The 15,264-nt window shown below is 35.2% G+C and overlaps 1 protein-coding gene and 2 long non-coding RNA genes across 3 annotated transcripts; 1 reads left to right on the top strand and 2 right to left on the bottom strand.

Annotated features, from left to right (window-relative positions):
* Positions 1 to 289: 289 nt before the first annotated feature.
* LOC105325449 (uncharacterized) lies at positions 290 to 762 on the bottom strand. Its single transcript, XR_010708755.1, has 3 exons — positions 642 to 762; positions 472 to 543; positions 290 to 349 (listed from the first exon to the last, which is right to left on the bottom strand). It is a non-coding gene; the product is annotated as an uncharacterized lncRNA (long non-coding RNA).
* Positions 763 to 1,757: 995 nt separating this feature from the next.
* On the bottom strand, positions 1,758 to 2,642 carry LOC117686306 (uncharacterized). Its single transcript, XR_010708754.1, has 4 exons — positions 2,559 to 2,642; positions 2,412 to 2,459; positions 2,227 to 2,264; positions 1,758 to 2,118 (listed from the first exon to the last, which is right to left on the bottom strand). It is a non-coding gene; the product is annotated as an uncharacterized lncRNA (long non-coding RNA).
* A 10,382-nt stretch (positions 2,643 to 13,024) lies between these two features.
* On the top strand, positions 13,025 to 14,693 carry LOC109620476 (P2X purinoceptor 7). Its single transcript, XM_066069765.1, has 4 exons — positions 13,025 to 13,273; positions 13,512 to 13,727; positions 14,059 to 14,304; positions 14,415 to 14,693. Exons 1-4 carry the CDS (start codon positions 13,253 to 13,255, stop codon positions 14,676 to 14,678), a joined length of 747 nt encoding a protein of 248 aa, XP_065925837.1. The 5' UTR covers positions 13,025 to 13,252; the 3' UTR covers positions 14,679 to 14,693.
* The last annotated feature ends 571 nt before the right edge of the window (positions 14,694 to 15,264 follow it).

The raw sequence follows: 15,264 nt of genomic DNA, 5'->3' as shown, positions 1-15,264 counted from the left end.
TCCCTCACTGTATAAAAGAGAAGAAAATTTGTTTGTTTAGGTCCCCTATTTGTTTTCCTAAGGTTTCGTTGGCACCTTGTTTTGATGCAAGCTCTGTGGTCAGTCGCTTTTTCTCGTTTTTCATATGATAAATAGTGATGTTGGTAGGTCCGAGATCTACAGTACTAATATCATCATCATCCGTTTGCGAAAAATTGGACTAAAAAAAAGGTCATAAAATCAAAATTTATGGTAAAAAAAAAAACCGATTGTTTAAATAAAAGCGGGAAAATTTATAAAATTAAAATACCTCTTAGGGGGAGATGTTATTTCCGGCGAAGTAGATCGGGATGAGACAGTGGAAGGAGATCTGGAAAAAAAATAAGACGACTTTATGCCGAAACACAGAAAGTTTGTTCGTATCATCATGTATTAAAAAAAACCCGAAAGATTGTAGTTTATACTTCATTCAAAACTTAAGAAAAGCTATACCTTGTTATTGTCGAAAATGAAGTCGACAGGTGACTTGAGGATGATGATGAAAAAGACTCAGACGATGGTGATCTTAAATAGAAAGTAATAATTAGAAGGAAAAGTAGATTAAAAACAAAAGAAGAAAAGTTTTGTTGTAAAATAAGTATGACAGGAAAAAAGAAATATACCCTATAGAAGGTGTTTTATTAGACCCGAAGTCGATATAAATTGTTTCTTCGCCGACGCTGTAAGACAGAGAACAAATAAACATTTAGCATTTAAAAAAAAATCGAACAACACACTCCAGCCCCCCCCCCCCCCTTCCAAAAACTCTATATCAAGATCTCCAACATGGCCATTATTTCGATCACTACGCCTCCTCTCAAAGATATCCACATACCCTCAACCGAAGACTGGGATGCGGAAATTGAGGTAGATCCAAACCCCCAAGGAAGGCTGCGATTAATAAACGAGCAGTATGTGTTCATGAAAGATCATGAATACGAGGCCATGTTGGAGGCAAAAGAAAAGGATCAATAAAAATAATCAGCATCTAGACCTACAAAAAGGAAATAATACGAATCGATCCTGTGTGTACATGTTTCTCTCTCTTTATAAAAGAAAACATGTAAATACTTAGCATATAGTACATGCCGAGATAATGGTACATAGAGTTTAGTACATGAGTAAGTGAATTTATGAATGAAATTATAATTATACTGCTACCCATAAAGTTGACTTCGTTTTCTTAAAGTATGAAATAAACTTTCGCTTTTATTATTCACGGAGGGTGACCATAAAAAAAAATCTACTTAAAAAAAAAAAAAAAACAATATGAAGATCAATTCAAAATAAAGAAACAACATTTATTCACTATACATATAAAATGTAAACTATTTTCACATTCAACATTAAAGTAAATAAATGATACATAAAATAGTTACAACACAGATGAGAGAAATATATATATATATATATATATATATATATATATATATATATATATATATATATATATATATATATATATAAAAATGGCGTCGGAGCACCCGTGTGCTTGCACAGGTGGGCAACCTTGGGTTTCGGTAGGGACGCCTCCCTACCTCCTCAGCCTCCTGCTCCTCAGACGCGGTACATCATAAACAAAACACGGACAAAAAAGGACAACTATAAAGGAAAAACAATGTACAAAAAAAATAAGACATTTAATCATTCTTAGGACGATGGAACTCCACATCAGACACGACAGAGTCGCCGTCCCCTTCTCCAGACAAGGGCAGGTGATGGTAGTTCATTTCGGGAGGAGGGGAACCGCGACAACGACGACAAAAACACAAACAGAGACACATACCAAACAGAACGACGAATGACAAAACACCTACAAAAAAAAGTCGTATATACGAATGAATGAATGAAGTTAAACTGTAGTTGATTTATATATAGTCTCTAATTGTATTGATGCAGAGCGTGTAGGACGATGCGTGCGTTTATAATATTTAAAAAGCAGGACAAGCACTACAGCAATAGGAATGCATAATAAGGATAAAAAACTTAGATTTATTTTTAAAAAATGTAATTATAAAAAATAAGACATAATAAATAGATGTGTGTTAAATTACTTACTAGAAATAATTAAAACTGCCGTAAGAGTCAACGTAATCTCTCCTGAAAAAAAAAACACGTCATTTTAAAAATTAAATTACAACAAAAACAATTACAACCCCCCCCCCCCTTTTTTCCCTCCCAAAAAAGCAATGTATAATATTTATTTACCTGTGCTTGTCTCATGAACTGAGGTACCGTCTATACTACTACAAAAAAAAAACCCGAGATTAGAGCATGAAGGAAGATAGGAGAAAGAGAAGGTAATTCAATACATCGCCACCCCCCCCCCTCCCATATATATATATATATATATATATATATATATATATATATATATATATATAGAGCATTACCGGAGGTTGATGATGATGTCCAGGACACCCGGGAAGCCTCAGCGTGATCTATAAGAAAACACAATTCTTGTAATTAATATGAAATGGGGGGGGGGGGTGTGTTTTATATAAAAAAAATTCTTCTCTTTTAGAAAAAAATATATTTACCATGCGTAGTGCGACGGGGGTTGGAGGACGTGGGTGTTCATCATTGGGTGTTCATCATTGGAGCTCATCAGCGTGGTCTACAGGGGAAATAAGAAAACACACGACTATAATTAATAATATGAAATGGGGGGTGTTTTATGATAAATTCTTCTCTTTTAGAAAAAAAAATATATTTACCATGCGTGGTGCGACGGAGGACGGGGGTGTTATCTCATCAACGTGGTCTAAAGGGGGGAGAAAAAGAAAACTAGACCAAATTAATGTAATTGGGAGAGGGTATTAAATCTCTCTCTCTCTCCCTCTCTCTCTTAGAAATATATATATATATACTTACCATGCGTAGTGCGACGGGGACTGGAGGACAGGGGTGTAGTCTCATCTCCCTGGTCTACAGAGGGGGAAAAAAAGAAAAACTTACGACTAGACTATAATTAATATGTTATTGGGGGGAGGGGGGGCACACGGCTATAACTAATATGCATTGATGGATGTTAAATGATGAATTTATCGGACAAATCGACTTAAAAAAATCAGAATAATATTAATTATGCATTGTTAAAGAAAAAAAAAGTAGTATGTATAAATGGGGGTTGGGGGTGGACACACTTACCTCTAGCGGGGTGGACATCGCCGATATCTGTCAGAGTTATTTTCTTGAAACGAAATTCAATCCGGCGCACCCCTTCGCCAAATCGGATGTGGAGAGTATCGACACCTCCGGTCATCCCCACCGTAAAGAAAATGCACTCGCATTCCCCCAGACATGAGGCGAAGTCTTCCTCGCAACAAATTGTTGAAGGAAGACATTGTAAAGATGGGCCATGCAGAACAAAGATGAGCAGCCATGCTGGTCGAAATAACGCCATATTTGTACTGATCCTGTTTTTTGGGGGGCGGCAACATCTAAAAGATGCAGGCTCGCGCGCGAAAAGAGAGATTCTTTAAATCTGTACTAAAATCGCAATTTGTAAAGAAATAAAATTAATTACAATTTCAGGTTTATAACAGACTTCAGCTTATAAGTGTTTTGCTAAATGAGCATTTGGGACATTTCAACCAGGAGCTTATTGATGCTGTAAATGAAGGAAAGAGGTTCCGCCTGCTTGTCAATTTCCAACTCACTGTAAATCATCAGCGCCAGGGTCAGTCGAAGCACATGGAACACTGGTTTGCTTCTGCAGCTATCATCCAGAGCGGAGACTTCCATACACTGCCTAACTTTGCTCTTCAAGTGCCCCTCATGCAGCCGTCTGCTGATTTTTTTACCGCAGCAACAGGACTGGGATGTGATCCAGCATGAGTACAGTGTGCTAACCCTCCGTGTGATTAACAAATTCTTAAAGGCATTCCAGGATTTCAAGGTAATGGCCAAACGAATGACTGAAGAACTGCAGCCAGTATCTCACGACATATGCTCAGTACACAAAATCATTCCACTGCCTTTGTTGGCCAAAAATGAACAAAAGTTTGCTGATGTTGCCGATAGACTGGATGCATATTAAAACTTACCGCAGATAATTTCAATTCTGCTGGTAAACTCCTATTAACAAGCACCAGAGTGCAAATTAGAGGTGGCCAGCTGAACCATGAGCGTTTCTCTGGAGCAAATAGGCTTCGTTCATGACTGTGCAAATGATGATAGTGGAAACCTTAGTCATCTTACCCCAATTACATCTTCAATTGACAGTTTTATAAAATATTGTACTGAAAAGACATTCTTGAACCTTGCACCTTTTATGCTGAAAAAAAGGCTGTCAAGAAGTGATGCTAATGGTGATGTCGTTAAAAATCACTATGACCACTGTAAAGAACTTGTCATTTCTCTTATTGATACATATATCACTGTTGCAGCAATGAATATTTCGGTATGGCCACATCGATCGGACTCAGAACCTACTCAAAATTTCCCTGAAAAAAATTGAAAATATGACAGACCTGGAGAAAAAGGAATTGCTTTCGAAAATCATCAATGACTTTGTTAACAGTATGGAACTTTTAAAGGTGCAGGAGAACTTTGAAAACCAATTTACATCTCTTGGAAACTCGGGCATCCCAATTATTGTTTGTCTACCAGATGGATCCAGAATTAATCTATCGGTGCCTAAAGCAACCAACCAAATTAAATCCTCCCATGTTACAAGTACTTCTTATCTTGATAGAGTGAAAATGTATGGTCCTTGTCTTCTAGAACTTTGTTTTCTTTACAAAAGTGTACTGCAGAATGTTAAAATTTTAGAGAGAGATTCATACCACTTTTGAAATAATATGATGTGTCTAAAGTAAGGTGATGCCTATTTATGAGTCATATTCAGCTTCACCCAATTCAATAGAACATTTGAACCGGAGCTAGAAGTGCAATTAATATCAAACTATATGTATTCTATCTATTTCCTAAGACCATAGACATTCAAAACAAAATGTAAGAAAAAAATAAAATAAGTTGAATGTTACAGTAATGTGTACAACTGACTTCTTTGGGAACAAGTTAACAAATTTATCTGTTTGTCGGAAAATTAAATCGTACGTAGAAAGGTGTCAACATCGCATATTTTTATTCACAAATCGGTTATAATACAAAGCGCTATAGAAAGTGATAGGGCTGAGTTCTAATCAGTTTATATGTTGGTCAAAATCTTTGGTTACTTAAGAAATGATGTTAGTGCTTTTTGTAAAAAAAAAACATTTCAACAATAATCGCCATCTTCATTGTTGTTGTCTAGCCGATATTATATAACCATTGTACACATACACCATAAGGCAGTACATGTAGCCCTTACCTTGAGTGATCAAGGAATATACATGTAGGTACACAGGACATATGCATGTACAAGGACGGGTTATAAAACATTGACTGTCTGGACAGTCAACACTGGAGCTCCAGGTAATGGCTTAGGTATTGGTAGAGGACAAACCAGGGTCAGGGATTTATATTAACAAAATGCTTTTAATGCTGGAGAAGGATTAAACATAAGAACTAGACAACATTGAGATGGTGACCACTTCAAAGGGCCCTGCTTAAATAATGGACAGTGGGATGAAAACCATTTCAGAGATTTATTATTTTATGACCTTGTCCTATAACTTTGAATTTTTCAGCTGACATTAAAATATTTAATTCAATCTTATTACCCTTTACATGGAGGCAGATATATTCAACCTGAGCAAGATAAAGCAAATGGAAAATAGTCTACAGTCTGAAAATTGATTATGAAGAGATTCGCTTTGACTGTCGCATTCACTAGGTTCAAATTACACTGCACACCATTAACCCAAAGCTTTGTGAATGTGAATTTTGCATGATCCAAGACGACCTTGACACTTGTCCTACAAACATCATTCAAGGTCACTGAACACCCTGTGATCGTAGGCACCCTGTGAGTGAAGAAATGACCAGATTGGAACAAAGGGAGAAAAGATATGCTCCTGACATGAATGTTTGATATTATCTTGTTAAAACCGTCACATTTGACCTTTAAACGTGGTTTTTAAGTATGAGCAAAATAGGTTTAAGAGGAGAATATATATGCTTTGAAAAAAAGCATTTGCTTGATCAAATATGATATTGACCCTTGATCAACAAACTTCATTCAAGGTCACTGCACATCCTTTGTCTTAGGCAATATGTGAGTGAAGTTTGAGCCAGATTAGATTGGGGGGGATAAAAAGATGCTCCGGACAAGGATTTTTCATATATTTCTGCTATGAACTTCAGCTTTACCTAGAACATAGTTCAAGGTCACTGCACACCCTTAACTCTCTGGGTGAAGTATGAGCAAGATTGGGCCTTTGGGAGAGAAGATATGCTACGGACAAGAGATCTCGGACGAACGGATGGACAGACTGACCACTATAGGCATCACAACGGGGTCCTAATAAAGATATACCTTTAAATGAAAATCAGTTCCTATTGTTTGTGTATCCTTATCAAAGTTTTATTTGTGGGGAGTCGGTCTTAAGAAAACACAGTTCATAGAAACAGATCTAAGGCCACAAATTTGATCCACACTAAAGCTCACCACAGAAACTGATAATTCAGAGATAAATTCACCTTAGAAAAATTGTCCATCCACTCATCCATTTAAAAAGTTCCGGATCTCCTATAAAACAGTTAAAATGAATAGGCTTGTCTGGATTACACGTCCTCTGAAGTATGTGTATACATCGAGCGTGAACGTCCATTTAAATCCTTTGTAATGATATCCCACGCAGGTGAATCCCTAAAATCTTGTCCTCACGTAAAAGGGTACAAGCACTTGCTGGAAAATTTCCTTTTGGCGTCTCCATAGCTTGACAGGAACGGTACGGTAAGGGTCAAGTTCTCCAAGTGCCACAACGTATGGTATCAGAGCAGATTCTTTATATGGAATGTAGTCCTAGAAGTCAAATTTTGAAAATGTTTACGATGCACAGCAACTCCCGTAAGACTTCAAAACTTCCTCTTGATAAAAGCAAGTTCACTAATATTCCACCGTGACTTTTACATTTAGCTGAGGACGGCCAGTCCCTGATTCGGTATGAAGAAATACATCATCCACAATCTTCCCAGACCACTTTCTCTATATACGATAACAATTCAAGATGAAAATCACCATCGACGACTTCGTGTTATATTTATTTTTCGACATCTTTGTGATATGGCATATGATCACTGACTGGTTCTGTTAAAGAATTCACATTAGAGCTATAACTTGCACCTACACAAACAACCGACACCTCTATCCGTGTACTCTCTTAATAAGAAACGGAATGATTGTTACCTTAACACTCTTCACGCTGCACAGGTTGCAAAGCCGCACACCACTAGCCAGCTCTAATGGATTATTACAGCCGTTGAGTTGACTGGACCGAGGGTAAAACCTTTTGGATGGTCTCCTAATGCACTCTACTGTATCTGGATTTTCCGGAGAAATCTGATGTGTTCGGTTGACATAATTCACTGCTGCGAACAGACGTACACGTTCAAATGCTTAACCTCTCTACTTTTAACAGAATGCACATTAAAAAATAATATGAATCAAGAAATAAAATAAAAACAAAAATCACTAATTGTCACCAGGAAAGATAAATGTTTTTTCCGCTTACTCTTCTGTAACGTTGACACAAGCGGCGTGAAACCAGTCGCGGCATTCTTCGCACTGAATCATAAACGAACCCGTATCAAGACCATCGTATGTTTATGTGTAAAACCAGTGCTGCCTCTTTTTTTGGTGCAGTATCTTAGGGTGCCCGTTATTTGAGGAAGGAGTACATCCAAGTCTTCTGTTGTTTTTTAGACAAAACAAGGAATATAGATATGTTTGTTGTGTATTTCATTTTAAAAAGTTTTTTTTTTATATTACACTACGGCATGTTAGTAATCTTGTTAAGATTGTAACTTTTTCAGATGTTTAGGACATATTAGCTCAATTTATTGCAATATTTTGTCTCTTTGCGATTGTGTCCTCGATCGGTCGAGGTTCCAGTGGAACCTTTGTTTATTTTCCCTGGACTTTCTTTCACACATTACAACAACACATGCTTTTAGAAAACATCATTTTTTGGTTGTTTGTCAAAGCATAGGAAGAATTTACAGTAGTATCAGAATACCCCAGAAGTCTTGCAATTGACTTGAAAGTAGAAACTTTTACTTTGCATCCTTGTTTATTTATTCATGAAAACGTTCTTCAAAAAGACGTAGTTACGGCTTGGTAGCCTCGTCCACTGTAATAAAACAGTTGTAAGGGCAGTGGGCGAATAGTAAATCTGCATCTGGATTATGTGATAAACGGCTCTCTGTTTCTTCTTTAAAATTGGAAGACCTCGTCAATTTTCAAGCCCGGTAAAGATCGTGGACTTCTGTTATAGAGAGATTAATATGCATAAGCTAATGATTAGAAAATTCAATCTTACGGACTACTTTTAATTACTGTGTAAATTAATCTTTTAATTGATTTCTGTTTATTGACACTTCTTTCATCTTATTAATCTTTTTATGTACATGTTGCTAAAAAGTCACGAGTTACTCAATAGCTGTTCTTTTATTGATTTTTCTTACTACTGTATAATATATTATGTTAATCCTGCATTGTGTTATTCCACTGTTTATTATATAAAATTCTGAATTGAAGATTATTGTCAATTGGAATCAGACCTTTGGTGCTGATGCATACCAAACTCTTTTAAAAGTATATTTCATGTAGAGTTTATATAAAAGTCTGAAAACTAAAACGCTTGTTGGCTTGTTGGAGGTTTCATGAGACTGGGTCCAACAACAAGAGAATTAGCTCGGGGTTGGCTCAGTATTAGTCCTGTACGGAGATTGAGCGCCCCGTAATACAAATATCAAACTTTACACGATTTCCACATATTTCATATCGCATATGAACTTACACATGCAATAGTATACAACTCTTACATTATAAAAATATATATCTTACCTAATGAATTCTTTCTCAAATAAACCATCAGATATAGCTAATTTTTTAATAGAAAACTTTTAATTTATATATAATTTAAATCGAGTGAAGAACAATTTTAATGGCAAATTTTGAAGACAGAAAGATTAAAATGCCCCAAAAGACCTTCACATGAATACATAAATGTTTAGAAAAATAAAAACGGATCATAACATTTTTTTTTCAATTCAATGGAATCATAAATATATTCATCGTAAGGAATCACTTTTGTCTTGGTTAATTTTAAGAGAAAACATTTTGATGCTAAAAATGGTTGGAAATAATACACATATCATTGTTGTTTACCTTTGCAAATCCAGAAGTGTTTAAATACATCTAAAACAAATGGTAAAATCACGTGACCTTCGGTTTGCCATTTACTTTCTCTATTAAAGCATGTTTCAGTTTCAGAATATCCATTTCTGTCCAATGACATTTTTAAATGATGATTACAAAGACCTGCCAGGGATATAGTTGCGCTATCATTTGGGGTTGATATTTAAGGTCAAATGCGACCTATCTTCCATTTTTTCTCTTTTTACCCATATCCGCAGTGTGAAGATTTCCACTTAGTAATTTTATAATTATATTTTTATGTTAAATGATTTTTTACTTAGATATAGTGTTCAATTACAAATGAATAGTATGGGTTTATTAGTAAGCATTCAAATGTATGAGCATTCAAATGCATTTTGCATGATATTTTAAGAAAAATTCGAAATATTTTAGCTCTGAAAAGAACCTGGTAATGTACCCTGAATTTTTGGGAATGAACAGGAAATGTTAATAAATAAGGAATAAAATATCAAGGAACATTATATAAAATTGAGGAACGTCTCGTGTGTCCTTAAGACGCTTTATTAGCACGATAAGAAATGAGGCTCGGTATTCCAAAAATTCAAACTATTGTTTTTGGCTTCATAGATTTTCTGGTAGACGATTAGTAATTTATTTGTTGTATTGTTTATGCTTGTTTCCAAAATTTCGCCGTAGAATTGCATAACCGTGATTTTGAAGTTGGTTTGCTCTACGATGTTTGTTTTAAATTTTCGATACCTAAACTTGTGTTTTTTATTTTACCATCGAACAAGAGTTATAGAGAGAACACTGATATACAGGGAAGGCTACAACAGAAAGTGATACAGGAGTTAGAAATCTTTATTTTTTTCCAAGTTTTAAAAAATAAGCTGAAGTAAAGGGGACAGTGGGTACAAAGGATACACTTGGATACATGAAAGGTTACAGCACTATGAGAAAGTGATACAAGGTTTTAGAAGTCTATATATATTTCTAAGTAGAAAAAGCAAACAAATAAGCTGAAGGAAAGAGTATATTGAGTACAAAGGGTACATGTACACTTATATACATGAAATATTACGACACAATTAGACACGCAAAGGGAGCCTAGGATCAGCAGGATAAATATGTTTGGTCTGTCCCATCTGAAAATCTCCTCTGGTCTGCAGAACGGTGGCTGGATAACGCATCTTTTTAGAACGAACACTGCAGACCCACATGGTGGAGGGCTAGTTCTCCCTCTAAAAATAAAGTAAAGGAAAATTTGTAGCAAGTGATAAACATAAGGATGACTCAATCTATGGTAAAAAAAATTATTTAAAATACATTACCTTTCAACAGGGATCCCTGCATCATTGGTACCCCTTCTTGTCAAATCAAATGATGCATGCAGGGCAGGACCAAGTGGGGCAGCATTTTCTCTGGTAAGATCAAATGATGCACCAAGTTCCTGGACAGGATTTGCCTGTAATACAGTTGAACTAATTATGAAGTAATGGTAATGATACAGTACATGTGCATCTTTGTCATTTTTGTGCAGCAAGTTTTGAAATCATATTTAATAAAACTGTATATAATAAATTATAAGGCAATATATTTTTAAATATCTTTATATACCTCTTCATCAATGATGGTGTCCTGTTCAAATACATCTCTGGCTGGTTCTGGCTCTGGCTCATGTTCAGGTACAGGTTCTCCATTAATATCCATAAATTCATATATAAATCAGGCTATATAATGATGTATATTTAAGGATGTATATTTTTCATTAATTGTATGATTAAATTGGAAGATCGGCATCGATAAAATATTTTGGTTTATGAATTAATTTATGACTATATATCATAAATAAATAACGAACATTTAGAATTTATATTTTATTACATTTGAATGTGAATAGATACTGCATGCAATATATCCATTTCCACGTGGTTCTTTGGTACTCTCCAGTGCTGGTTGCCCCAGTTCTGATTTGGAAGAATCCTCCTTGCTAGAATGGTCTACATCAGGAATTGAACAGTCTCGACAATGTCATGAGATCAAACCATTCATTGTGTCTACATAGAGCTCCTTGGGAATATATATAATATATATATATATATTGGACAAACATGAAAAACAAATAAAAAGAATGGTTAAAATCGGTTGTTTATTTTTTAATCCTGAAAAAAACTGAAATGTGAAGGATATAATTACACAAATCTAACAAATAAGATCAAAGATTCATTGAATATAATCTAGCTTGCTTTAAATTTATGTATGAAATGGAAAAGAAATTGAAAAAGTTCAGCATGCATATAAACAACAAAAAGATTTAGATTTAATATTTAACATCATTTTCGATTTTCACTTTCTACACTTCATACTTACCTGTCAGGTTTGCACACAACACAATGCCTGACAGAGTGCGTTCAGCATAACATGCTCTCTATTGGTCATGCTGGTACATTTCCTATGATACCATTTCCGGCAGAAATCGCGCCCAATCCAATGCAAGTATTCACTTTCCCTTCTCTTGCATTTGAAGTACGTTTCAGTCTGAAAGTAAAAATGTTGTTCAAATCAAAGCAGTTCTGGCACACTTTATGTCAAAATCAAAAACTTAATAAAGATATTAAAAACAAATTAATACTCCCAATTGGTCATACTTTAGAATTTGATTAATACTCTACCTATGGATGAGATTTGCTAACAGGAAATGGTAGGCATGGAGACGGCTTGGCAATGCATGTAGGGACTCCTGTTGTATATGATAATTTAGTTAATTTAAATTAGTTCAATTATGTAAAGAAAAAAGATTTGCAACATGAAATGCAAATACATGTATATGAACATTTTATGCATATGTGAAGACTGCATCATAGCATATGTCTTATAGCACACCACAGATTTATTTTCTTAATTACTTTGTGTATATTATACAATCACAAAAGGGAGAGAACACGCTAATCGACTATTTTGTCATGAATATTTAGGTACATGTAAAAAAAATTAATGTTTTGAAAGGCTGAACTCGTGAGTTACAAAATAAGGTTAATCACAATTCAGTCCAAAAGTGTGTGACGTAAATTTCAAGTTTTTTGTACACGTTTGAAAACACATGCAAACTTGTAGAATTGTCATTGATCGGTTTTGATGTTCATTAAAAATTTATTGCTTATGTAACATTTATTGTTAGTATCTGTTTGGAATTCTTTAGAATAAGCTACAAGAAAATAAATACTGCCTCAACCTTAATTGATGCGTTTAAAATGATTAAATTTATCGATGAAGCATTGTGCACAAAAATGCAGTGGGAAACCTGTTTAAACAGTGTGTTATTGACAATTGTTTTCATCATAAATATAGGAAGTGATTATTGTGAGAACTCTTGGTCATTAATTTCAGTGCTTTAGTTTTAGCATAAACGACACAGCTAGCAGTTTGTGAATAATTTATCAATAACACGGTGCGGGTAAAAGTGGGCGGGTACTAAACGGCCAATAATAAGGCTTGTTTTATATACTGCAACTCGCGATCCCAATTATAGTGTTATCACTCAACGCGTCTACACCCATGTTGGATTTGCGGTGATACTTCGGTAATTATTCTATATTTGAATTGATTAATGAGACATCCCTACTCACGAAAAAATACTACTTTATCTGTTAACAAAGTATTAACAAGGCTCATATCCTGGTGAACATGCTGATTATATCTTAAACATTTAGCGTATTATGTTCTTGTCTTTTAAAGAGACATGGTGACTCAAACTTACATATTTTTTTCGTAAATATTTTTCATAAAATTCAAAGATTGTGAAGAAAGATGACCATAGCCAAGTTTTTGTGCATTCATCTGCACCGGAATGCAGACGAAACGTGCAATTTGAATGCACCGGGAAAACGAATATTGCATGATCCGGAACGGTTTTTAGTTTACGTTTAGCGTCACGTGACATTAATTGACAAGCGACAGAAAAGGATGGAATCGGAATACAACGAGGTAAGACTTGCAAGTACAATCGCATATAGCTTATATATCTGTTTAAATGGTTTGAATGTAAATATTTTTTAAACATTATAACGGTTTTGTCTGGATAATCACCTCAAAATAATCATAAATGGTAGATTTCATTGTGTGGGGCCCCATGAAGGGACACGATATACCGACAGTTCGGCGGGAGAATTAGACTGAAATTGCTTAATGTGTCAATTAATGCAAAACTGTATTTCCCTTTAAGAGTACAGACGACGAATCGACCGAGGAGGAGACAATTCAGAGAAGGGGGCGTGGGAGACCACGAAAGGTGTCGGGAAGGGGGAGAGGGCGACCTCGAACGGTCCGGGCCGAGTCGCAATGGCCGCGGGATACCAGGCCTGGTAGCAGAGCCAGCAAAAGAAAACAACCCGCTGACGATGCACTTGCAGCACTGGAAGAGCGTAGGCGAGACATTGAGGTATATACTAAATAAAATTATAGTTTTTTATTTCCATTTTGTATTAAGTCGGAAATGTAATTTCAACAGACTGAATAAAGGCCCACTAGCTATAGGAGCATGTACAGTACAGAATAATACACAGAAACAATGACAATACTGGTATTCATAAGTTTGAATATAATGAAATTGCATACTGCATGATTCCTTTTGCATATTTAAATTTTGAAGAAATGTATTAGTAAGTAAGTATGCACTAAACCCTTATTATTGGCTAATATATGTAATAATGTAAATTACCATACTAAATTTATGAATTTGCATTTATATTCTTTCATTTATATTTTTTTAGAGAAGAGTTGATGCACTCTCCCCTACTGAGATAAGGGAAACTCTCATAAGAGTTGTCGAGGAGAATCCAGAGTACTTGTTTGCTATTCTGGGCTCCAGCAACAAGGAACCACAGCAACCTGAAGGTCCTGGGCCCTCGCAGTCACAACCGTCTTGGTGTGTCTGCACTTTTTGTAAGGAAATGCCAACTCAAAGGGAACGACTGTGTTGTCAAACAGATCCGGAGAGTTGCATTTCTAGACTACCTGTAAGTGGATTATTTTGTCACCAAAATTAAAAAGTAATGAAACTTTTTACAAGTTGTTACAATCATAAATCATTCACATGTACCAGTATAATGTTTTATGTCATCAACAGGATTTCAGAGTTCTTATGCTCGATGAGGCTGTCCTGGCTGTAGCCAGACTCTACCGGCAGGATATCCTGGCCATGCCAGAAGACGAGGACAGGAACCGAGCGAACAGACATACAGCCTACCGTCAGTTTGTTCTTTGGCACCATGGTAGGCTCGGGGCAGGAGACAGACGTGTCATACCAAGTTGTTGTGTCTGGCGCATCAGAGAAAAATTTCCCGACCCACTTGGTCATTATGTTGGGTTTAAAAATGATCCATTGCAATAAAAATGTATAAATTCATTTTTCTGTTGTTTTGCATAACCCGGTAATGTTCACCAAAATAAATGACAATTCAGATTTTATATTATTTTAATGAATTTATTGAAAACTTATTTACCATGTCTTGACTAGCATATTAATTTGAATAATTTTCAACATTGTATGAGTATTACTTAAAAGTCTATCAGTAACTTAAGCAAAGAATGGAATGGATATTTATGGAATTGAATTATGGATGGAAACTGTTAATTTTCAGATGGCATATAAATATCAATAGTTTTATTTCCAATTTTGGGCATACAAGATTACAATTACCTGTAGCAGAGAGAAATTCCTGAAAGATTCTACCTTCAAAATAGTCCATACCCATACATAAACATGTAACAGTCAGGCACATTTACAGTTTGTCATATTAACACTATACATACATGTATCTATGTGGTCAGAAAAAAGTACCTTGTACAAATACAAAGTTGGTGTCATGCTCTTTATAAGTAGTTCACTTAGGTCTCAAAGAATTGTCGTTTTTAGTATAAATTGATAGATATAATAAAAAAAAATCTTCCTTCTTTATATAATTAACAGTAAGTAA

The sequence above is a fragment of the Magallana gigas genome, chromosome 8, assembly GCF_963853765.1.
Source record: "Magallana gigas chromosome 8, xbMagGiga1.1, whole genome shotgun sequence".
Taxonomy (NCBI): Eukaryota; Metazoa; Mollusca; class Bivalvia; order Ostreida; family Ostreidae; genus Magallana; species Magallana gigas.
This window is presented reverse-complemented; position numbering and strand designations above follow the sequence as displayed.